This window comes from Phyllopteryx taeniolatus, chromosome 9 (genome assembly GCF_024500385.1).
Source record: "Phyllopteryx taeniolatus isolate TA_2022b chromosome 9, UOR_Ptae_1.2, whole genome shotgun sequence".
Classification (NCBI taxonomy): domain Eukaryota; kingdom Metazoa; phylum Chordata; class Actinopteri; order Syngnathiformes; family Syngnathidae; genus Phyllopteryx; species Phyllopteryx taeniolatus.
This window is the reverse complement of record NC_084510.1, coordinates 20,885,367-20,909,634: the sequence shown is the minus strand read 5'-3', so window position 1 is coordinate 20,909,634 and position 24,268 is coordinate 20,885,367. Positions and strand designations below refer to the sequence as shown.

The 24,268-nt window shown below is 40.5% G+C and overlaps 2 protein-coding genes across 10 annotated transcripts in view; one reads left to right on the top strand and one right to left on the bottom strand.

Annotated features, from left to right (window-relative positions):
- megf6b (multiple EGF-like-domains 6b) overlaps window positions 1–1,333 on the top strand; it is a 67,836-nt gene extending 66,503 nt beyond the window's left edge. For 2 of the 3 annotated variants that reach the window (XM_061784014.1, XM_061784012.1), the window contains 2 exons: window positions 398–526; window positions 604–1,333. In XM_061784014.1, coding sequence (XP_061639998.1) covers window positions 398–526; window positions 604–656 — 182 coding nt within the window. In that variant the 3' untranslated portion in view covers window positions 657–1,333. The remainder of the gene's footprint in view (window positions 1–397; window positions 527–603) is intronic. The other variant, XM_061784015.1, reaches the window with a different exon arrangement.
- A 626-nt stretch (window positions 1,334–1,959) lies between these two features.
- kcnab2a (potassium voltage-gated channel subfamily A regulatory beta subunit 2a) overlaps window positions 1,960–24,268 on the bottom strand; it is a 96,772-nt gene continuing 74,463 nt past the window's right edge. For 6 of the 7 annotated variants that reach the window (XM_061784019.1, XM_061784022.1, XM_061784021.1 and 3 more), the window contains 13 exons: window positions 22,529–22,572; window positions 20,674–20,711; window positions 20,442–20,521; window positions 16,864–16,908; window positions 16,364–16,408; window positions 16,198–16,241; window positions 13,315–13,401; window positions 12,245–12,330; window positions 11,997–12,117; window positions 11,811–11,905; window positions 9,340–9,460; window positions 6,740–6,828; window positions 3,664–5,298 (listed from right to left, as the gene is read on the bottom strand). In XM_061784019.1, the coding sequence (XP_061640003.1) occupies window positions 5,209–5,298; window positions 6,740–6,828; window positions 9,340–9,460; window positions 11,811–11,905; window positions 11,997–12,117; window positions 12,245–12,330; window positions 13,315–13,401; window positions 16,198–16,241; window positions 16,364–16,408; window positions 16,864–16,908; window positions 20,442–20,521; window positions 20,674–20,711; window positions 22,529–22,572 (985 nt within the window). In that variant the 3' untranslated portion in view covers window positions 3,664–5,208. Of the gene's footprint in view, window positions 2,319–3,663; window positions 5,299–6,739; window positions 6,829–9,339; window positions 9,461–11,810; window positions 11,906–11,996; window positions 12,118–12,244; window positions 12,331–13,314; window positions 13,402–16,197; window positions 16,242–16,363; window positions 16,409–16,863; window positions 16,909–20,441; window positions 20,522–20,673; window positions 20,712–22,528; window positions 22,573–24,268 lie in introns of those variants that run through there. The other variant, XM_061784017.1, reaches the window with a different exon arrangement.

Sequence of the window (24,268 nt, the reverse complement as noted above, 5' to 3'; positions counted from 1 at the left end):
GCTCAGAAGATGGAACATTTTCTTTACCTTAAAGATGAACAAAATAAAAATGGAAAAAAATGAAATTAAATACATTTCCTTGTTTTTATTTTCAGACATTTTCTTTTTAGCTATCTTGTAATTTAAAAAAATATATATATATTTGTTTTGGCCTTTGGGATGCTTTTTTAAAAAAACATTTTAAATAAAAATAATTTTGTAATTAAAAAGGTTTTTAAAATTTTGAGTAAAAAAACATTCACTTCAATTCAAGTAACTATACATGTTTTTGTGTGTCTATAAGGTGTTTGTGTTACAGCATCGGTTCGTATCCAGAAAAAAAACAAAAGTTGACTTGTTAGTGTCTTCCATGACTACCACATTGAAGTGAGTTATTAACTTGTGTGTTGTGTGACAGAGTGCCGAGAGGATCGCTTCGGACCCGACTGCACACAGAGCTGCGAATGCCAGCACGACGCTCGCTGCAACCCGCGCAACGGCCGCTGCAGCTGCATGCACATGTGGATCGGAGTCTTCTGTCAGGAAGGTGAGCTTGCGTCTTCAAAGTTTATTTTCTTCCAATACACACATCCTCACACTTCCCTTATGTATGTGCCTCCTCAGGGGGACCTTCACTCTTTGACCCAGGAAGCTCTACACATGAAAACTCCTTATAGCGCCCCCTCGTGTGGACTGCAGGAGATGTTTGTTTGGAAGCTGGATGCCAGAGATCCACATGGAAAGAGACTCTGATGAGATTCCACTCCAGGAAACGAGCTTTAACAAGTGGAACAAAAAAAAACCAAAGCAAAAAAAAAAAAAAAAATGTTTTTTTTTTTTTTACTGCACATTGGTATTTTGTTTACTATTTTGCCCTTGAAATACCTTTTGCAACTACTGTAAAAAGAATATTTTTTTTGTACTGAAACTTGCTGCCATGTGTTGTCCTTATTTGCAATTACTATGCAACTTTTCACTGCCATCAATGTAAACTGTCCTTGTTTTCAAACACTAAAATGTTTTTCTCAGTAGTTCCTATTTTAAAAATTTTGTTATATTACTAAAAACAAAAAAATAGAACAAAAAAAAACAAACTTAAAATTGAATGTCACAAGAATATTTTTTGGGAAAAAAAGTAATTTAACAGCTGAAAAAAAAACTGCAACATAAATGTCACACGTTTTCAATAGATTTTTTTTTTTTTTTTTTTTAAAGTCAACTTTTGTAAAAAGAATGTTACAACAATAAACTATTTTCTGTGGGGAAGTTTCTTTTTCTACAAGATATTGAGATGAGAAGAATAAAGTATCTTTTTTGAAAGTTTTGCATAATTTAGCCATTTTTTAGTTATGAAGAATGCATGTTTTTCAGAAACTCACTACAAAGTATTTTTTATAAGATAAATGCATGAGTGAAAAAAAATGAGAATAAATATAATTTGAAAGTCTAAGACAACTGTGAATATGAGAAATTATTTTTAAAATAAAGTGATATGAAAAGTGTATTTATTTTGAAAAAGTAATTATGAGAAAAAACAGTAAAAAACAAATTGCAAGAAGTCCTATTTTATGGGGAAAGTAAAATATTTTTGTGAAAAACATCACAATGAAGTATTTTTTTTCATGGAAAAATGTAACGAGGAATTTGAAGTTGATTTAAAAAAAAAGTGAGAAAATGAGAAAAAGAAAAACAAATTGGGGAAAAATAGGTCTTTTTTTTTTAGTCATAATGACAAAAGTTGTATTCGTCACATAAGGCACTGATATGAGAATGTATCATTAAAAAAAGAAGTAATCAGAATACAGTTATAATTTTTTTTAAACAGTCCAGAGGTCATAAAATTATGAAAATAAAAATGTTTCCTGAAAAAAGTAATTATGAAAAACGTTTACAAAAGGTCTCTTTTTAATGTTATATTTGCCATTGTCTTACTATGAGAATGGAAAAAAATGAGAATGGATAAAAAAAAAGTGTATTCTGTAATGTAGTCTGCCTTAAAGTCAAAAAGTTCTTGGTTTGAATCTCAGCTTTAGCTCTTAACTGAAAAGGAATAGTTATCTTTTGTGACAAGTTACTACCGTAAACGAGAAGTTTTGATGTAAAAAAAACAAAAGTAACATTACATTTTTTCTTTTCACATACACTGTGGTCCAAATTGTAATGACACAGGTGAAAACATTTCACTATGAATTTGTGTGTCCACCTGATGTTGATTGTTGCTGTACAAAGACTCACACAAATTTTTTTTCATTTGCCGTTGTTGTTTTTTTTTTTAATGATGATGAAGCTGTACATCCTTGTTTAGAATTCAGATTCAAGCACAGTGCAGTTAGCAACGCCTGCAAAAGAACATAAAAAAAATATAATAATAATAAAGAAAAGGCAAAGGCGATCACTACTGGAATATAATGTATATATAATATATACACGGGTGTCATTATGTACATGAGATGTTTGTCTCTTTCGGCCGTTTTTCTCCATAATCACAACACAACTGGTAAGTCTTATTGAGAGGGGAGGAAAACGCAGCCAAGATGATGAAGAATTTTTACAGGCGAAAACAAAAACAGAATCTCTTCTTTTCCGCTTCCATTGCTGATGTATGTAACCACCACGATGCGGATGACAGAGTGATAGATCTTGTGCGGTGAGGCTCTTTGATGAGTCTCTTCCTCCTAAAGCAACTGATTAAGAACACAGCAAACTAAGGGCTACACACACAAAATTATCACACAAGTCTTCCACTTTTCTGCTCAAAATCAATAGATGCCTTGACTGAGGATCCACTTGTGCTGAACTGAACTGGGGGTTCCCACATGCTTCGGGGGTCCATTATTAGTTTTGTTTTTTGGGGGTGGGGCTTGAGGGGTCAGAGCAAGAGTCAGAATCTTTTGTAAATGTTCATCTTGTGGTAATGCATGATGATTTTTTTTATTTTTTTTTAAATTAAGTTTGGGTCTTGGATAAAATTGTATTTTTGGTCACAGCACTTCAGTGTAATGTCATTACCAGATGTGCTGGATTTTCTCAACTGAAAAGAAGATAGTCGCTGAGAAGTTGCTAGATTGCACCCGGCTCGGTAACATTAATTTGCAATATGCAATTGGGTTTTTTGTTTTTATTAAAATGTAGTGCTGATAAAGAACTTGGCAGCCAGGATCAGCGACACATGTACCCTTTTTGAATTCCATTTCCTGTTTTTCCCCAACACTGGCATTGTTAGAGGTATCTTAGGCTTGCCCCCCCCCCCCCCCCCGGAAAAAAATATTTAAATCCTCCTCACACACTCATACTTCAGCACACGACCCCCCACCAGCAAAATAAAAAAATAAACACCTGCTGGCTTCCCTGAGCTGCTGCCACAAAAATAAAATAAATAAAATAAAATCCCTGCCTCATAAAGACTGTTGCCGTAGCAACTTGTTTATGCCAATGTCACACACGTAACTAAAAACTAGATATGCATGGTAGATCTTAAATGGCCCCAGTGTACCCTACTGGGCATCCTCCTGTTCTTCACGATACTGCATATGAATGCATAGCGAACACGTTGTACAATGGTTTTCGTAAATTTTTCAAATTGGGAAAAATGTTAAAACTTGGTCAAAATAGACGTGAGATAACATTTTTGGCCCATTTTGAGATCTGAAGTACAGTATTGGAAAAAAATCATTGCAATCTGAATAAATTTTATGATCTGTATTGTACACGTGCAAACAACATCTTGTCAGTGGACTTAAGCCGTTGTATCCCGCTGGTGGGACACAATAAGGCAAAACACTCAAACAAAATCTCAGGACAAGAAAACAAAAGCAAAGACGGTCACTTTCTATAGGTAATACTAACACTGAAGACACGTGTGCAAACATCCTTTGACGGTCAGCCAACGTGGTTGCAAGGTTAAAGTGAAAAACACAAGCACGCCACCACCCTTTGATGCCAAACAGGAGCCAACGTTAACATTAAAGCTAAGACACAGGCACGTTTACCACCCTCTGATGCCAAACAAGGCCCAACATGGCCGCTTCCTCTAGCTAACTTCAAGCTAGAGAAACGGATGCGTCAACACCCTCTGACGGTGCGTCAAGATACCGGTTTCCTTTAACTAACATTCAAGCTTACGTTAAAGCTAAAGAAACAGGTGTGCCAACACCCTCTGATGCAGCTCTCTCCAGCTAATGCTAATGCTAAACACACAGGCATGTTAACCTCTGATGCCAAACAAGAGCCAAGATGGCAGCTTCTCTAGCTAACGTTAAAGCTAAAGCCGGCTGCTTCCTTGATCTAAATGTTATCGCTAAAGCTAACATCAAAGCTAAAGACGTAGGCATGTTAACATCCTGTGATGCAAACAAGAGCCAACATGGCTACTTCCTCTAGCTAATATTAAAGCTAACATTAATGCTAGAGCTAAAGCTAAAGTTCATGTTAAAGCTAACAATACTAAAGATGGGGGCATGTTAACAACCTCTGACGGCAAACATGGCCAGTTCCTCTCGCTAATGTTTATGGTGATGGCTGCTTAAAAAAAAGAGCTAAAAAAGTTAAAGCTAAAGTTAACATTAAAAACTAAAGACACAAGCATATTACCCCCTTCTGATAGCAAACAAGCGCCAACAAGTCTGCTTCCTCGAGCTAACCTTAAATCTAAAGACGAAGGCATGTAAACTGGTGCTAACGATGCATATGAGAATGATGGAGGAGCCTCAGGGGGGTTAAAAAAAGGCAGCAGGAGTGTGGTGCATTAGATTAAAACAAAAACAAAAAAATGATAATGATGGAGGACGTCAGGATGAGAGACCGACCAGGAGGCAACTACTTCTTCTTGTCTAGTGCAATGTGTGTGGGCTAAGAATGTGGTAAGGTAGCGACACCGACCATACTAAAGTGCAGATTTTTGTCGGACAACGACAGAAACAAAGACGACGTGGAGGATAACACACACGTATGACCGTCCACTTGCTCCGCGTGGCCAAGTAACATCTAACAACCCAAGCCAGCGTGTGCTTATTATTATGTTTTTCACTCGTTTTCCTATTGAACGTCTGATTTGCAAACCTCTCAAGACGCTTGAGCGAGGGAGCCCCCCGGTGGCCATTTGGTGTGACCACACTCATGCACCAGGAGGGTTGAGGGAGGGTTAGGAGGGGCTGGGGGGTCTCGCTCAGTAGAAGCTCAAGCAAACGGAGGATCAGGCAAAAAGGCGGGACGTGCTGCGGCTACCGGGCGTTAAGAGCGGTAGTCTTTTTTACTGTACGGCTTGTTTCCCAGGATGCTGTCCACCTCGTGTGTGATGGACGACGACAGCTTTGGGAGAACCTGAGGAGGAACATGAGGAAGAACAGTTACTCCACCACCGTTTGGACCACCAGAGATCACTGGTCAAAATCCTCTGCTCATTTTTATGCATAAATCTGAGCGATAAAATCTCTATTTGCCTCATCCCCAACAAAAATGACACATTTTAATTGATATTTACCCTCTTCGCTTATAGAAAAAGCAATTAACAATGACATTATTCCAAACATGTCTTTACTTTTTATGGACATGTTTTTTTCACTGAGCATTAACTTAGGTGATGGTGCATGTCTTTTTTTTCTCCTGAAAGAAAGTAGTTTTTGTCAATAAAGATAATGTGAAATACAGTAGAATTGTGAATGTGGTTAAAAAAAAAAAAAAACTAAAAAGTTTTGTGTGTTGTCATGGAAAAACTTTCTGACTTGAAAAACCTTTGAACTGTAGTGTATGTAAACACGTTTCTCAATAAGCATCATTTTAAAAGTTCATGTTGCAGAGTTTTAGTGGTGATGCAAGATGACCTTGGCGACATTGTTTTGTGGCTTGGAAGCAAATACCTCGAGTCAAAAGTTATCAAAAACATGTCGGGAAATTACTTCTTTCACAATGTATAAAGGGCACGAAAGCCAAAGTAAAAGCAAATTACACTTGTGTGGTAAACTACCACTCACTTATTATTTTAGTCCAATATGCATGGAAATATGTTGGGATTTATAGCATTTCATTATACCATTATATGTGTCAAAAGACATTAAACATGGAATCTGAATTAAATTTAAATATAACACTATGAAAAAAGTATATACAATGGACACCTGCATTGTCACCTGTGGATTCACCTATTTGCGTTTTTTTCACAAATATTTTTCAATTCAGTCCTATTTATTTTTTGTCTTTTTGGGGGGGGGGTGAACCAACCCCAAAAACATTTATTGGCGGGGTTTTCTCCCCAATGGACGTCAATCATCCGCGGATTTTGGCTATTTGCACTCTAACACCCCCCCCCCAACAACGAAAATAAAAAAAAGTGTGTGTCTTTTTCAAGGAAAACTGCAGAGCCCTCTGGAAATGCGAGCGTAACATTTAATAATGGAAAACTCTAATGCAATATGTCATCGAGGAAGAGGATGCACCACCCATTGGAAACATCCATATCAGCAGGAGGGGTAGCGGCCTTAAGCCCCCCCCCCCCCCCCCCCCCCGTGGCAAGTGGTGTGATCCTGTGTTGACCTTATTAGGAGGCTGCAGTGGCGCAGAAAGGGGACCGAGAGGCTCATGTGTTCCCAGGAGAGAAGCAGCACGAGCCTCCTGGACACTCGGCTCTAACGCATGCGCACAACACCCACACACACTTTTCATGGAACATATATGGACACACACATGCACCCATATAAACGCTTATACTAAAAACACACACACACACCCCTATATTTCTACCGAGACACACACAGATAAAGCTCACCTGAATGGCTCCGATGTTCTCCATGAGCTGGTCGGTGTTGGACGCCCCTAAAAGGACAGAGCTCACCCCCTCGTTACGAAGACACCACGCTGTAGGAGACCAGTGGACAGTGATGACACCACTGACACGCACTCAAACACCAGCACGCACACGCACACACACACACACACACACACACCATCGTAGCGCTTGTCACTGAACCCTAGTGGTGGAGGGGAGTGTCGAAAAGTTTAATAATGGCGACCTTTAAAAGTAAAAATTCCTCTTCTCTGATCATTTTCATACAAGTCATTGGCCATTTCGGCTACATGACATACATTCTACTTGGAAAATATGTTTGTTGTGCTGCCCATATTGTACTAAGCAGCCAGGACAATGAAGATTGTTTCCATGCCTTTCCGACCGACATTATCATAACTTCCATGCCTTCTTCTATGGTCTTCATGTTTCCTCTTTTTCATCTTCCAATATACAAACAAACACACACACACAGACAAAGCAAAACTTGTGTGGAGTTATGCTACTCATGCTATGTACATTCTACTCGTGAAATTCGTTTGATGCACTGCTCCTAATGTCGCTGTTGGGCAGCCACTACTTTTCAGGAAAAAATAAAATAAAATAAAACAACATCTTGCTTGAATTATCAAACACCTCACAGTTAAAGTTGGTGCGATACCCTATATTGTTATCATATATATAATACAGAAATGAAACGTCGTGGCTGACCAGTTCCTTCTGCATCGACTCATTACAGCAGTCCATTTTTAACAAAACCGGCTTACTCAAATGTATCGAACATATTTCACTCGTTTTCGTCTGAAAAACATCCAGAGTGTCAATCTTGAGACGACATAATGTTCTTGTGGAGTCAAGAAGAGGTAAAGTTATACGACACTTCTCAGATAGTTGAAGTCTCCAAAAGAGCTAATAGATTTGTTCTAAAGCTACAGTGTATTCAACATTTAATATTGGTTAATCATTTGTAAAAATAACAGGCCACATGGGGACTAACTATTAGTATAGATTTGTGAAAAAATATGAAATTGACCATAGTTGGACATTTCTGTCCAACAGCAATAATATTGTGTCGATATGTTTGTACCACTTGCATCAGCCACACCAAATTTGTTGTATGATTTCTAATGTTTTCCTCTTTTCCATGACTGGCAGATTTCATAGAAATCTTGGGATTGAGGAGCTGATGCGGGAGCACTCCAGACTGCAGCCCAAAGAAGCGGGGTGTGCAGGAAGTCACTGTTGTAGAGTTTATATTTAATAGTGGAGTGTCACAGTGATATAGATGATCACCTGGAGGACATAAATCACCGCAGGCTTCCCCACTAGGAGTGCCAAGAGGATTTATGGTAATTGGGATAGACGAGTGTGTGTGTTAATGGGCCGTGAAAGCTAATCCATAAACGCCGTCTTCCCGCCAGCATGAAAAATCTGCGTCACGATAAGAGTGTGAAGTCCAATGTTGACTAGTCGTGAGGCTTTAACAGCCCGCGTCGGAGCGCCGCCTGTTTTGGCTTTTTGTTCTTTTTTTTTTTTTTTTTTTTTTGCAGTGTGTCACTTTTCCTGGGGAATCAATAAGGATCCAGTGGTGGGATTTATGTGCAGCATGCCACCCCGCTGAGGACTCCAGAAACTGTTAATGCATGTTGACACCAAGCAATACCGCGTGACTTTGGATCTATATGAACACGTCACGGAGGCGCTTACATGCCATACGTTGATAGTTACAGCACTTCTAATGTATTGAGAGGAAGGTTTAAGATCTTTCAAGTGGCTATTCCTGCTGATACAGAGAGATGTCTGTAGATACTGTTAACATCGCTGACAAAAAGAATATATACAGGATGTCCACAAAGAGCATTAACAAATTTTAACATTAAACAGTGCTTGTTAAAAAACGTCTGTATAGATTTGCCAGTCATCCGGGTCAGGTAATCCGCAAAGGCTGAATCGAGGCAAATGGACTCTGCTTGTTTGGTGTTTTTACTTGTTTTCAAAAAAAATTTACGAAATGACTGAAGCTATTACAGTATTTTATTTGGCTAAGAATATGTGTATTTGAGGTACCCAGCTGCTAAAAAGGGCTACTCCTCAAGAAAAGGCAGCGGTGGTAAATTGAAACAAAATTGGATATGCAGACTCAGTGAGACTGTAGAATAAGTAGAAAAGACATCCACTGTCACGTCCGTCAATTTGTGCCTGCCTCAAGAGATTATCATTTATAAAATAATACATCAAATAAATATGTGAACATTTTTAATGAAATGAGATTCGGTTTTGTAATCGATTTATTAAATCATAAAGAGACATCATGCACACCCTGACTATATTATTTATACGCGGTCGTAGGTTTACGATATAGTTTACTAAACTAACACAGGAATAAAGTGAAGGCTAGACCAACTATTGATTTTTGGTCTATTAATGATTAACCCGACCTTAGCCTTAAAATATAAAAATAATAGAAAAAAACATCACACAGAGGGGACAACACTGACAAAATGACGACCTCGGCCCGTCCGAGCCAGAGGGGACGGACAGACAGACAGAAAGAGAGAGAGCAGCAGAATGCATCTGCGTACCGATGGCGAGTTGGGGCAGAGTGCAGCCCAGCCGCTCCGCGATCGCCTGCAGCTCTTTCAACTTCGCCTGCTGACGCCGACCCTCCTCGCTCAAGATCTTGTCCTTCAACCACTGGTAACCCTGTCGAAAACACAGCACACCTGCTCAAAAACACCGCCCTGCTCACACCGTGGCCGCCTCGCCTCCTGTGTAACCAGGGCCTGTTTTTAAACACGTGACTCTGTCTCCTCCTGCCTACACCTCACTTGGTAAAATACTTTTTTTTTTCGATTCCAAACCCTAAACTTAGCTTTGAAACCAATCCCCCTTAACCACGAACCGATCATAAAATAGTTAAGTTCCTGACTTAAACCTTACCCTATCTTCAAACTGTAATCTTGGTTTTAGAGCACTACTTGAACCTAACACTAGTTTCCCTCTGAACCTGACTCCCAAACCTAATATTAAACACTTACCCTGGCTATCCCGAACTAACTTGAAGCCCTGAACCTAACTTCCAACTCTAAATTCAAATCCAAGGCTTTATATGAAACCCTAAAGCCACCTTGACTGCTGAACCTGACTTCCAATCTTCATCGCAGCTTCATACCCCAACCCAAACTCTTTACCACTAAACCTAGCATCAAACCCGAACTGGAAACCCTAACCTGGATTTGAAACCACATTCCTGAATTGAAAATAACTCTATATTCTCCCTGAACCTGATTCACAACCCTAACCATAACTTCAAACCCCAAACCTGTCTCTTTAACCGAACCCTAACTTGAACCTAACTCTATATTCACTCTGAACCTAACATGACCTCTCTTGAAATCTTAACCCCAATTTTCATCACTAACTTAAAACCCTGAACCTGACTCGCAAAGGCAACCCTATCCTCAAACACGATACATGACTTGAAAACTGAAGCCGATTCACAATCTTCAAACCCTAACTCTAGCGTCAAAACCTAACACTGGTGCCAAACCATAACATAAAATCCTTCAGCTCAACCCTCACTTGAAACCCTGAACCTGACTCCTCAAAGGTTGAATCGAGGGAACTGAATTTGTTCTTGTTAAAGACGTTTCACCTTTAATCTGAAAGGCTTCTTCAGTCCTACATTTTTAGGTGTGGATTTAGAACTAAAGAAGCCTTTTGGATTAAAGGTGAAATGTCTTAAACAAGAACTATTCCATTTTCCTCAAATCAACCTTGGTGGAATACCATGACCTGGATGACTGAGAAAGACATTGTCTGAACCTGATTACTAAACTCTAACTTCAGATTCTAACCCTGGCTCGACATCCTGAAGCTGATTCCTAAACCTCAACTTCAAACCGTGGCATGAAACCCTGAACCTGACTTTCAATCCTAACCCTTGCAGAGAGCATAATTCTAACGTCAAAACCTAACCCAGATGTCAAACTATAAAATGAAAGGCTGAAGCTCAGCCTTGAACTGAACCCTGTCAATCGTAACCGTTGCTTGAATCCCTGAATCTGATGAATGATGACTAAACCCTTTAATTTTGAATTCTAACCATCTTGCAACCCTGAACCTGACTGAAACCTTGACTCAAAAGACTAGACTCCAATGTTGGCGTGAAAACCTGCACCTGCCTTCCAATTCCAACTTCAACCCAAGCCCTAACTTGAAATTCTAGTTGTCAAACCCTAACGTGAATCCCTAACTTGTAGCACACCCTAACTCCCAACCCAAACACTCTCAAACGTTGAAACTGACTCCCAACCCTAACCCTGTCTTGAAACCCTACCTCTAAATTTAAAGACTAAAGTGGACCCCCACTATTTGCAAGGGATAGGGACCAGGTCCGAATGCAAATAGCGAAAATCCGTGAATAGTTGACGCCCATTATAACTGTATTGAAAAAATATTTTTCTTTACCCCCTAAAATTCTTGAATAAGCAGCCATATACCACCAATAAGCGTTTTCGGGGTTGGTTACACCCCCATCCCCAAAAATAAAAAATAGAAAAAAAAAACAACAACAACAACAACAAAAATCCGCAAACAAATGAATCCGTGGGTGCTGAACCGCAAATTTGCGGGGTCCACTGTAATTCTGACTTCCAAACCTATTCCTTAAAACCTTGAAGGAAAAAGATCAATAACCAATGCAAAATCCTACAAAATACCATGGCCACTGGGATCTTACAAGAAAGACAAATAAAACCATTCAGATTAATATGAATAACACTACTACAAATATTCACTGAGCCAAGCATGAAGACGCACATTCCACACAGGAAATGAAACTGCACAACATAGAAATGCAGAGTGAGGGACAGCCACTGAGGGAACATGCCACACAGGGAACACCGCTGCACTGTACTAATGTGAAGTCACAATGAACAAACAAACTGCAAGGACCGACAAGCGGAGACGGAACCACGCCACGAGGTGGACACCAGCACAGCACAGGGGAGCACACCAGAGCACTAAGAGACCACGAGTGAGACGTGGCTACCTTCAGAGAGGCCCGAGAGTACGGGGGCACCCTTCCGTCGTATTTCCCTGAGATGATCCCACAGGCCAGCGGTGACCAAGTCATGGCCCCCACACCTGCATGACAAGAGAACGTCATCATCATAACAAGACATCCAGTCCAGGTAGGACTCTTTTCTTACAGGGGGGAAAAAAACAAATGTCTCACCTATTTTATGGAAAAGTTCGGGTAGCTGCACCTCCACTTTTTCTCTCTGAAACATGTGATACTCGGCCTGCTCGCAAATGGGAGGGATCTGATTGAATTGTCGTGCCACAGAATATGCTTCCTTCAGGGGGAAAAACAACCCGAAAGTAAACAAGATGAAGTCGAGTGTAAAAGCATTGAACTGGCAGACGTGTCACAATGCTGACACATTTCCACAAACATTCAGTATACAGCGCTGTGAATCCCACCATTATCTCCATGGGGCTCCAGCGGGATGTCCCCCAGTACATGGCCATCCCTTGATTTATCACATGGGTCATTGCGCGAACCGTTTCTGCAAAGAAGAGACACACGCAAAAAAAATATCAACGCCTTCTGCCAACCGTTTGTTGTTGAAGGTACAGTGTTTCATAATTTGATTCAATTCATTTAAATAAAACCTTTATTATTACTACTTATTACTATTACCACTTTATTATTACTATTTGGAAGAATACATGTTATTTTTTCTAACATTTGCATGAGTGTTTACAGCTAGCAATATGCCTAACACTGTTGCTGTGATGATAAATATTGAAATATTCTGCGTTGTTTTTCGTGCCAATTTGTTTCCCAAATATATGTGTGTAAATATCGCTTTATGAAGTTCAGTCCGTTTACTTGAATTAGTTTATTAAATTAAAAATTTTTTTTTAGCAGTTCTTTTTTAGTGCTATTACTACTACTATTATTTTCGTCATCATCATCGTCATCATTGTTATATCATCATCATCATTGTTATATTGATGGCAGCTTATTATTTTGTATTTCTTTTGTATAATATTTTCCACTCCCACAGATTTTTTTTCCCTTTTGTAATTGACTAAGACAAAGTCATGTGATTTTATGAAGTTCCATTTCTTTTATTCAATTGAACTTCACCAGCGATTTCTGACTCAAATCTTTACCGAAGCACTGAAGTAGAGCCAGACGGATGACCCCTGACTGAACTCATTCCCGAAGAGAAACTCTTGACAGGAGCAGATGGAGAGCGAGCGACCAGCTGAGCCCCCAACCCCCTCCCACCACCAAACACACACACACACACACACAAACAAGCATTTTGCACTCTGCCATTTCAAAAAGGTCTCCAGCCACTACAGCCTCATTCCCACTGCAGAGAGGAAGGCACCAAGATAACATGCCCGTAATAAAAATGTATATTTTGATTTTGTGCATGTTGGAGACTTACTACTTCAGTGTAGTCATAGAAACAGCAAGTGGTTTATAAGGCTCACTGAGAGAATTACAAAAACATGTTTAAGAGTAAAGGTGTTACCTTCCATAGGTGTGTTGGGGTCCGGTCTGTTCGCAAATACTACGTCAACGTAGTCTAACTGCAGTCGCTCCAGAGAAGCTTTTAAACCTGCAAATCAGAAGTAGAACAGAAGTAATATAGCTTGACATACAAACAACTTGGTTTTGGCCAGAGGTTTCAAGGACTATAACGGTATTTGGTGCGTCTCTTGAGGCAAACCTGTTGTCTAACTCAATCTGATCGATCTCATGTTGTTTGGATCGCCATACAATTTTGAACCATGGGAAAGTCAAGAAAAGGAAAACAAAAACTTCATTAACCGTTCTGTTTTGAAAAGTAACATCAACAATCTCAACTGTTGAAATATAAGTTAACCGCCACATTTATGACCTCTCAAATGTGATCAAAATTAAAGCTTTATGCAATATTTTTGTTTACAATATAAAATAAGTATGAAACATTTTTATAGTGAAATTTATCTTACTTTTATAATTTAAAACATTACATTTTGCCTACAATAATGCATTTTTAAGGCTGTGAATTAAGAATTATATGTCATTTAGGTCTCCGGGCACTCCGGTTTCCTCCCACATCCCAAAATAGGCATGGTGACGACTCTAAAAATTGCCCGTAGGTGTGAATGTGAGTGCGAATGGTTGTTTGTTTGTATGTGCCCTGCGATTGGCTGGCAACCAGTTCAGGGTGTACCCCGCCTCCTGCCCGATGACAGCTGGGATAGGCTCCAGCACTCCCGCGACCCTAGTGAGGAGAAGCGGCTCAGAAAGTGGATGGATGGATGTCATTTAGGATAATGAAGACAATAATATTGGAAAAACCCATTCAATACTTACAGGAAAAAAGAAAGCTGGAGAAACAGTTTACTGCCAACGACTAAGTGATTCTGGCGAGGATAAAAATCGCTAACCAACTACAAGCGACCATCCCCCAAGGGGAGAACAAAAGAGGACCAGCCGATGACTTGAACACCTTCTACTACAGATCTGAAAAGGACACTTTCACACCCCAGACCCACCTAGCCGTACCATCGCACCTCTGACTTCTACGTTGACCATGTATGAACAGGATGTGAGACGCATCATCAAACTACAAAAGATCAACAAAGCGACGGGCCCAGACCTTGTGTCCCCATCCTGCCTCAAAGTCAGCGCGGACCAGCTCGTTCCAGGCTTGACACAGATATTCAATAGATCTCTGGAACTGTGTGAAGTACCATCCTGTTTCAAACTCTCCACCATCATCCCAAGAAACCTGCAATCTCGGGTCTGACTGACTAGAGGCCTGCCGCCCTGACATCTGTGCTCATGAAGTCCTTTGAACGCATCATGCTGGACCACCTCAAGAGCGTCACAGCTGCTGGACACCCTGCGGTTTGCCTACCCAGCAAACAGGTCAGTGGATGACGTAGTCAACATGGGACTGCACTTCATCGGAGAACATCTCGACGGCACGGGGACCCACGCAAGGATCCTGTTTGTGGACTTCAGCTCTGCGTTCAACAGCATCATCCCCGAAGTCCTCTCCTCCAAGCTTCTCCAGCTCAGCGTCTCGCCTGTCATCTGCCAGTGAATTTACAGCTTCCTGATGGGCAGGACACAGCAGGTGAGGCTAGGGGACACCACCTCATCCACACGCACCATCAGCACCGGGACACCCCAAGGATGTGTCCTCTCTCCACTGCTCTTCTCTCTCTCTCAAACGACTGCACCTCAACGCACGCGGCTGTCAAACTCCTGAAGTTTGCAGACAACACCACAGTCATCGGCCTCATCAAAGATGGTGACGAGTCTAAGTATCGACAGGAAGTGGAGCGGCTGGAGCTTTGGTGCGGCCAACACAACCTGGATCTGAACACGCTCAAGACTGTAGAGATGATCGTAGACTTCACGAAGCATCCTTCACCACAGCTCCCCCTCACGCTGTCCAACTGCCTTGTGTCAATCGTCGAAACCTTCAAGTTCCTGGGAATTATGGTCTCTGAGAACCTTAAGTTGGAGACCAACATTAACTCCATCCTCAAAAAAGGCCTAGCAGAGGATGTACATCCTGCGGCTTCTGAGGAAGCACGGCCTGCCACAGGAGCTGTTGAGGCAGTTCTACACAGCAGTCATTGAATCATCCTGTGTTCATCCATCACAGTCTGGTTTGGTGCTGTCACACAAAACGACAAACTGACTGCAATGGACAATCAGGACTGCAGGAAAAATCGTCAGCACCCTTGAGGACTTGCACGCTGCCAGAACTAAGACAAAAGCATGCAAAATCCTTTTGGACCTTCCACATCCTGGACACTCTTCCAGCTCCTTCCCTCAAGTAGGAGCTATCGAACAATGCAAACTAAAACTAGCAGACATTCCAACAGCTTCGTCCTTCTTGCCATTAAATTGACTCTCCATAGTGGGTTTTTATGTCTCAAAAGTATTTTTTGGCAAAATGGCTGTCTATTGTCATACTAGAGCGGCTCCAACTACCGGAGACAAATTCCTTGTGTGCTTTTTTACATACTTGGCAAATAAAGAGGTTTCTGATTCTGATTCAAATATTCTATGCAACTATGGAGAAATGTATTCCAAATCTGAACCAATGTAGCATCAGATTTAGTTCAACTTCACGGAACAGGGGATCCTCAGTTTATGACAGTACCCTTCATACGGCGGCGACGTAACCGGAATGTGTATCTAAATTGGAACACACTGCACGCTACATAAATCAAACAATAAATTTGGCGGTAACTGAGCGTGCCTTCTCATCACCATGTATGTATTCTTACGCTGCTGCGCAAACTACAGTAGTTAATTGTGTGCCTTTTGTAACATTAAAACCTTTTATGTTTTGGACCGTAATAAACAGAGGACCCCCTGTATATTCTGTTAAGTCAGCACTCACCTTCTATAATATGTTTTCGAGATAAACCTCTTTCAGTCTCGGCTCTGCACAGGACACATGAAATATCATGAAACGCGATCCATCAGTGAAAGACAACAATGTGGATGACACATTCTCCCACTATCAGGAGCATCGGTGACAAATTAAAGATGCTTTCTCGACTTACTTTCCTCCCCAAAAGATCTTTGTTGTTATCACCAGACTGGAGCGTCTGCAAAGTGTAGAATGAAAGCGCATGTGTTACAGCACGAAAAGGTTAGAGCCTGCTCCAAGCGAGTGGGTGATCGTTGAAGACGGACACAAAGTCTTCCTCTTTTCTAGCTCATTCTTTTGAGTGTCACACACACCCACAGTGTCAGAACTCAGCCAGCACACATGAATGAGAGGTGGAGGCGTGTCTAAATTGACAAAGCCGTATAGGTGCCAGGTCCGGGCGGACAGAGTAGAAGACAAGGTCTCTCCAAGTAGGTTTATTATTCATTGTGTTTAAGGGAGGCACGCGGCCGTGTGGGCATGTCACATTCATCTTTCATCATCCTACCTTATGGTTCCAGTTCACACAACACACAGCCTCCCCAATATGTGTGAGAATAGATGACAAGATTATAGGTGGGCTGGTCAGACGGGAAAAATAAAAAAATACCAGAATTAAAGCGCGTCTCTTACCTCCATCCTTTCTTTTTTATGATGTTCCCCAGCACCACCTCAGCCCTGCCAAGCACACAAAGACATGGCGTGATTTAACCCTTAAGTTCCTTAAGCAAACAAACATAAATACAATAATAAGAATAATTTCCATAAAATAAAAGCAAGGAGTATTTGCTTATAATCATTAGGACCTGGGATGGGTCAATGATTCCAAGCATTGAGTTTCATTTACACCATTAGCTGACATCAATAGAAAAACACGTATTTCAGTAGCAAGGCACCTCTGCAAAAACAGTAAAACGTGTGAAATTTTGCTGCATTCTTTGAATGGGAAAAAGTAGTGCCACCCGGTGGACAAAAGCCACTAGTCCAAACTGAAATCTTAATTAATTAATCTTAGTTGATGTTAAGATTAAAATGGATTCTCAATTTATTTCGGTGGGAAATTTTCAATCATTAGGAATAAATGTGCCATTTCTTGTCACACAAAATGACAAACCTTTTTTCTTTTATAAATGAATATCCTGTGGCAAATTCACCTATATTCCTTCAACATGTTGACAAAATGGCTTGAACACAAAAAACTGAGTCAGAAAATAATGACAGTCTCAATGTTGGCATAAGTGTGTGAAAAATGTGTGCACCCATGAGCCCCCACATGGGGACTTAAAGGTCCTGTATTTTGCCAGACCAACATTTTGTATTATTTGGGATGTAATATTGTCTCTATGGTTCCTCAGTAAACGTTAAATATGAATTAAAATCATTCACGCATTCCAGAGTTGCAGACGTTTTTCTGCCGAGAGGCCTGAAATCAGGTCATTTGAATTTATCGAGCTTATCTAAGTCTCTATAGCGAAGATCCTCGCCTTCCCTTTCCACTCAGGAGCCAGCGCTGTCAACATAACAAACGTGTGGTTTCACAAGTGGGTCTTCTACATGGAGGCAACCAATCAGAGGAAAGGGGGCTTAGCCAAATATGGACAAAGCCGATACAAAACTGGGTCAAACAGAAGTAGCTGTCAGAGCGGGCTTTTCTGGACACTCCGACAATTCTGACAAAACCAAGGTGCCTTTTTAAATGAAATTGACACTTCTATACTAAGGCCATGTTAGAGCGTCACTCTATGGAGGTCTAAATAGCCAAAATATGGAACCTTTAAGGGACTTAAGGAGTGACATGTTCAACATGGTGCTCATTAGGATGGCACTCCCATAAGTCAGGTGTGTGTACTTTCATTTCAAATCTTTTCCCACACAAAACCCATTTGCTGATGAATTTATTGCCATTTACAGTGGATATAAAAAGTCAACACACTCCTGTTTAAATGCCAGGATTTTGTAGTATCCAAAAATGAGACCAAGTTCGATCATTGCAAAACCTTTTCCATCATTTATGTGACCTATAGCCTGAAAAACTCTGAAAAACAAACAACTATGTACTGTGAGTGTGTTGGGGCCCGCGAAGCGACATAATCAAGTAACATTGCAATCTACAGCTACGCACTTGTTCGACTGTCGTTATTTGCAAGTACAAATACATAATGTATTTAACAGCATGAAGCAAAAATAAAAAGCTGATCTTTTTCAGCCGATACGAGTAGGCTCAAAATTGCGTGATCGGATCAGGACAACTAACAAAAATAATATTTTGCAAAAATACTCACATTCAAAGTATAACGTCAGTTCATAGCAGTTTTACAGGGGTGAACTATTTTAAACTAGACAAGCACAAACAAATTATTCCATTTACATTATACCATTGTCATTCATCATTAGTACACTTTAGTCTATTTCATAGTATTTTTGCGTTTTACTGTTAACAGCAGTTAACTTCTTTTACACTTTTATGGCCATTATAACAGTTACTTCAAAAATGCATGTACTGTTAATAGAGCTTTGTATGATGGCAGATTATTTCTATTTCCATGATTTCCCATGGGAAAAATTTGATCAAAATCCAAACAAAACAGATGAGCTGCATCCTCACAGCAGATTGTGTTGCATTTCTACTGTAGTTAGACAGTAATTGGATGTACAAGTATAATAACATATACAGTACATAAACTCAGTACTTATTTCTTTGTGTCTATCGGCAGTAGCACAGTCTTTGTGTCTTTACTGTATATTGTCATAGTCCAGGCTGTGAGCAAAGACAATGCGATAGATGCTTCACTGTCAGTCAGATCCTGCAAGCTCAAGCACAAACTGTGTGTGTGAATGTGTATGTGTGCGCGTGTGTGCATATGCTGGAACCCACGCAATGCAATCCTGTGCTCCTTCCCTAAAATGAGTTCTTGTGGGGCCAGAACACAAGCTATACAGTCTTTTTCTTCCCTGCAAAAATTTGGTCTTTATTCACATTATATCTTATGACTTACCACAGAAAAACATTTATTATTTATAAATTTATATAATCTTACTGCTTTCACACTTCTCTGGAATTGCGCTTCTAATTTATTGCTGGCTCCTCACACAATATCATACAATTATGGCACATCTGAAGCTAATAAAAAAAAAAAAAAGCGCCACATGTGTTTGCTGATAACAGCAGCCCCGGTGAGCAGAGCAGAGTGTTTATTATTCATGTGATTATGCATATTAATTTACATTTCAGAGAAACAAAACTCTCGCTATTTTTGGTGAACGTTTTGTGTCACGGGAAAAAATGTGGAAAAACATCCAAACCAGCCCTTACAATTACAACGTGACAAACTAATGTCGCAACTCAAAGCACCCCGCCCCCCATGCTGAGTGTGTGATGTGTGGAACATAATCTCCTCCATGCTGCTTTTGCGAGTGGAAGCTGTCAGGATTAACACCTGTGAAACACCACATACTCAGCTGTGGCGAACCTTTGGCTGTGCCTCGCGGATCGCGTGTCGTGTCTTTTGTTGGTGTAAAAACGAGGGCTTGTTTTATGGAGGTTAACAATGACATGGCAGATGAAAACAGATTAAAATACACCATGTCAATGTTAGTTTCTTTACTCAAACTAGATGATTCTGGAGGGAATCTAAAAAAAACAAAACAAAAAAAAATACTTTTTTTTTTTTTTTAAATCCTTCAGATTACATCAAGCAGCCATGTTATGACCAGATTAATCCACATACAAGGGAAAAAACGCATTACGATATTATTAAGTCTATGCCATCAGTGGCTCTTGAGTAAATATTTCAGCCTTAATAATAGCACTGCAACAACCAAGATGCTAAAATTGAGGTAATTTCCAAGTCTTTGCTCATTTCTGAACTGTGTTGTGTCCCAGGAAAAACAATTGACAATGACAGTGGGAATTTATTTCTAGTCTTGCAGTGCAGGACAAACAAATCCACTTGCATTCATGTCAATTGACTTTTTGTTCAAAGTCTCTGCAACGTGTGAAAGCCCAATATCACCTTTGTATTGACACAGGGAGTACTTTTTCAGGAGGAGTTAAAATAAAAAAAAAAAAACAACTGCAGCGCATACCACGAGATGGTGACAATGTCCTACTAGGGTGAGTCACAGAGATCAAGGTCACTCGTGCTGTAATCTTGCCGATTTAATCAGTCATGTGGCGGCGGCTTTTGAAAGGATGCAAAGGCAACACTCACTTCCCAGCAGCATAGACCTCGGCTGTGTCAAACAGATTGATGCCATTTTCATACGCCAGAGTCATCAGCTGCTCTGCCATCTGTTGAGAAAGCAAAAGGGGGCAAGGAAAAAGAGAGAGGAAGCAAAGCGATGAAAGTTCACTGATGGTGGGATGTTTAACAAGCATATTTCCTTTGTCGCATAAATGAAGGCTGCAACTAAATATGATGTCTTCATAGCTAATCAACTCACCTCATCTGTTATCTGCCCGCCAAATGTCACCCATGTCCCTGCTCACGTACAGAGAATGAAGGAGAAAGGAAGCAGAGTATTATGCAGGGTACGCAAACCAATACTCAAAGTGGGCAAAGGCCCAATTGTCAGATCATCCTGAGGGATTATTACGTGGTGTGGGGTCTGTTAAAGTTTTTTTATGTGGTTTTATGTGCTCTTCATTGCAGATTTTCACTTACCGCAGGTGGGTCTGTAACGTAACTCCCGTTATGAACGGGCTCACTAAGGAGGAGCAACTGGTTGTGTTGAGTGTTTCAATAGCAGGTTACAAAGTCATTCACTAAAATAAAAATACCACACAGAAGAGTTTGCAACTGCGATGTAGTTACCAGATATGATAACAGTTACCCTAGCTTCTTCTTCTACTACTTTTTATTCTCCTTTGTATTTTCGCAGTCTAGATGCCTTCTGGCACCTTGCGGACTCTCTTACGTCAGTCTTTTGGGTACTACGACTACGTTTGTTGGTGGAGATATCCTGTGGTATGCTGTGTTGGTTATCTTGAGCACACCACACACTAGAAGAGCGATAACCTTACACATTTTTTTCCCTTGTCGTGTGGGGATCTCTCACATTTTAAAAAATTGGTTAAGATCAGTGTGCATGTACTGCGCTTCAGAAACGGATGGGTTTGATTTTGTGGTTATGACCCAATTAATTTTGTGGTAAGTGATTGGAAATTGTGGGAATTGATAAAGCTGGGTTATGTTGCGACTGAAGCAATGAAAGCGTAATACTATAAAGCCACGATTCAGGCCCGACTAGTTTGCTGCCTCAACAGACTGATGTACAGTAAAAACCAGGAGTCGACAACTTTTGTGGCTATTATGAGGCACTATACAACCATACTTTTTTGTTTTTTTTTGTTTGTTTGTTTTTTTTAAAATCCAGTGCGGTGGAGGCAGTCCCAACTTACTTTGGGTGAGAGGCGGGCTACGCCCTAGACTGGTCGCCAGGGCACATATGTATAGACAAACAACCTTTCACACTTACATTCGCACCTATGGAAAATTTTGTCTTCGACGAACCTAAGGCCTTGTACAAACAAGGATTTTTTTTAAATTATTATTATTATTTTTTTAAATCTCAAGAGGTTGTTTATCTGTTACAGAACCCACACATCAAGATAAACAAATCTGGCATTTAACAGTTTTGATCATACTGTGTGTGGTGTGCCTCTGAGAATATCAACACAGCACACCTCCTACATAAAGATTCGTTTCTACCATCAATTGGACCCACTCAGACCACAGGATAATTTTATAGAATAGTCTTAAAAGACATAAGGTGCATATTTTTCAAATGTGTGAGGGAGTTGTAGAACCCGAAGAAGTATGGGAAGAACATGCAAGCACAACACAGAAAGGTCGAAACTTGATCCCAGAACCTAATAACTGAAGCAGACATGCTGACAATTATTGAAATCTATAATTTCTCTGCGGGATAACATTGCATGAACTCACACTTTCATACTGGACCAATGGGATGTAACAATGAAATTTCATGAATACGTACAAAGAGTACACACGTGATCTGGACATTTGGGTCATTAAACGATTACTTTCGATGTACAAAAGTGATGCGTTACACTATAGAAATACACAGCAGAACGACCTATAGACATGAAAACACTGTATTACTTTAGCCAATTTAAATCCCCTTCAGACGTTTTCAAACTTGGCACTGGAGTCTACAAAATAATAACCGTCTTTTGTCTCCACTTGAGAGGAAAGGACTCTGAGTTCCCGCCATGCCTCGGTTACACAATGCATCCAGGTCACCACAACCCCTCTTTTCTCAGTGTGGCTCTTACCTAATCCAAGGCAGGACACGCGCAGTCCCGACTTCCCAAGGTTTCTGTCAAGACACAACACAGTGCGTTGATGTTAATGCTGCACTAAATTGACATTGATAGATTATTTTTGCACTCCAGTTTGTCTTAGTTCAAACCCTTGATTATGATCTACATGAACAGCAGTTTAACCACTGTGAGAAGAGTGCCTTAAAATACAGTCACGACTGTCAAGGCATGGATTTAAAGGCAGAATTGATAGGAAGGCATGAACAGAGTGCAGAATACTAAGGGACACATTTGAGGAAAGGGTCTCCCCTAAAGCTTCCAATGGAATTTCTCGAGATACACCAGGAAGGCTCGGCCAAACAGTAATGTGGGAGCTTGACGAGCTCCCTAAAGCTAACGCCTATATCTCTGTCCATGCAGACTACTCCCCTGACAACTACAGCTTTGTGTCTCCTAACAAGCGTATGGTTTACTACAGTACGTTTGCTATTCAGTGGAATAACAATGTATCGCCATCAAAGCGTGATTTGAAGTGTCATTTAGCTCAATAAAAGACTTGAGACATGATCAAACAATAAAGTGTTGTGCTTCTGGTCAGCTTTTTCATAAAAGATAAGCAGGCAAACGATGAAAAAAAAAAACTTTGATGATGTAACGTGTGCGAGAGTCAAAATTATTGTGGGGGAGGAAATCTATTACTGTATATCTTTTGTAATACCGCATGTATGGAAATACAGTGGATGTGGAAAAGTAGTAGAGAGGCAGACAGACAAAAGCGCTAATGTATGCGAGTTCTCTGAAGACATGATAAGATGCAGAAGGAAAATTAAAGCTCAGAGTTGCGATGAACGGTCCTTTGCATCCTCATAACTATAGGGGCCGGGCTTGAAAAATCCAGTCTGAGGAGCAGTCGTCATTTCTGCCAGTCAGGGGCACATCACAAACAAGATGTTTGGTCAAGTTCCTACGTTGTGAAGCTGAGTTATTGTTGTGTTGTATGGTGAGTCATCAGACTTTGCTGACATGTTCAAACGCACACACAAAGAGGGAAACTCAAATGATTTGCAATTAGCGTAGGTTCACATTTTCTAGCAATGGTACCCTTGGAATGTCCAAAAGGACCCTTAAATGGCTGCTTCAAGTCAAAATGGCAGACTTCCTGTGTCTTCTCAGGCATGAGTTCTTGAGACTATTCATGCTGGACATGCCTACCAATTTCACGTTAAGAAGGAAATTGACTCATATGATCACAAATGAGACATTTGCTCAAGCTCTGACCTGTGGGCCCGAATTCAAGTTAATGATGATTTTAAATTTTAGGCAGCCGCGCTTCCGCTCGCAATGCCTCGGCTTGCTCTTCTGTCAGTTTGTGCTGTTAAGTGAGTCTGTGGCTCCATAGGCCTTGCAGTTAGCACTCAGAAGCTAGTAAATGCTTGAGTAAGTCAATGATAAATACTTAACAATAAAGAAATTTTAAGTACTAGCAATCATATGCTGATTTGCCGTGGATATAATTTTTTCTATTTTTGACGTTGTAGGAAAATAATTTTCGTGAAAATATCAGTAACTGTCGCTAGCTAATCCAGCCAACTAGCTGCGCTTCCGCCTCCGCTCGGTCCTTTGTCGGCTTGTGCTGCTAAGCGAGTCCGATGCTCCATAGGCCTCACTGGTTGTTAGCGCCTAAGCTAATAAACACTGCCGATTTGTCTTAGCGACTAAGCCAAAGTCACTGGATGATCGTACTTTAATTCG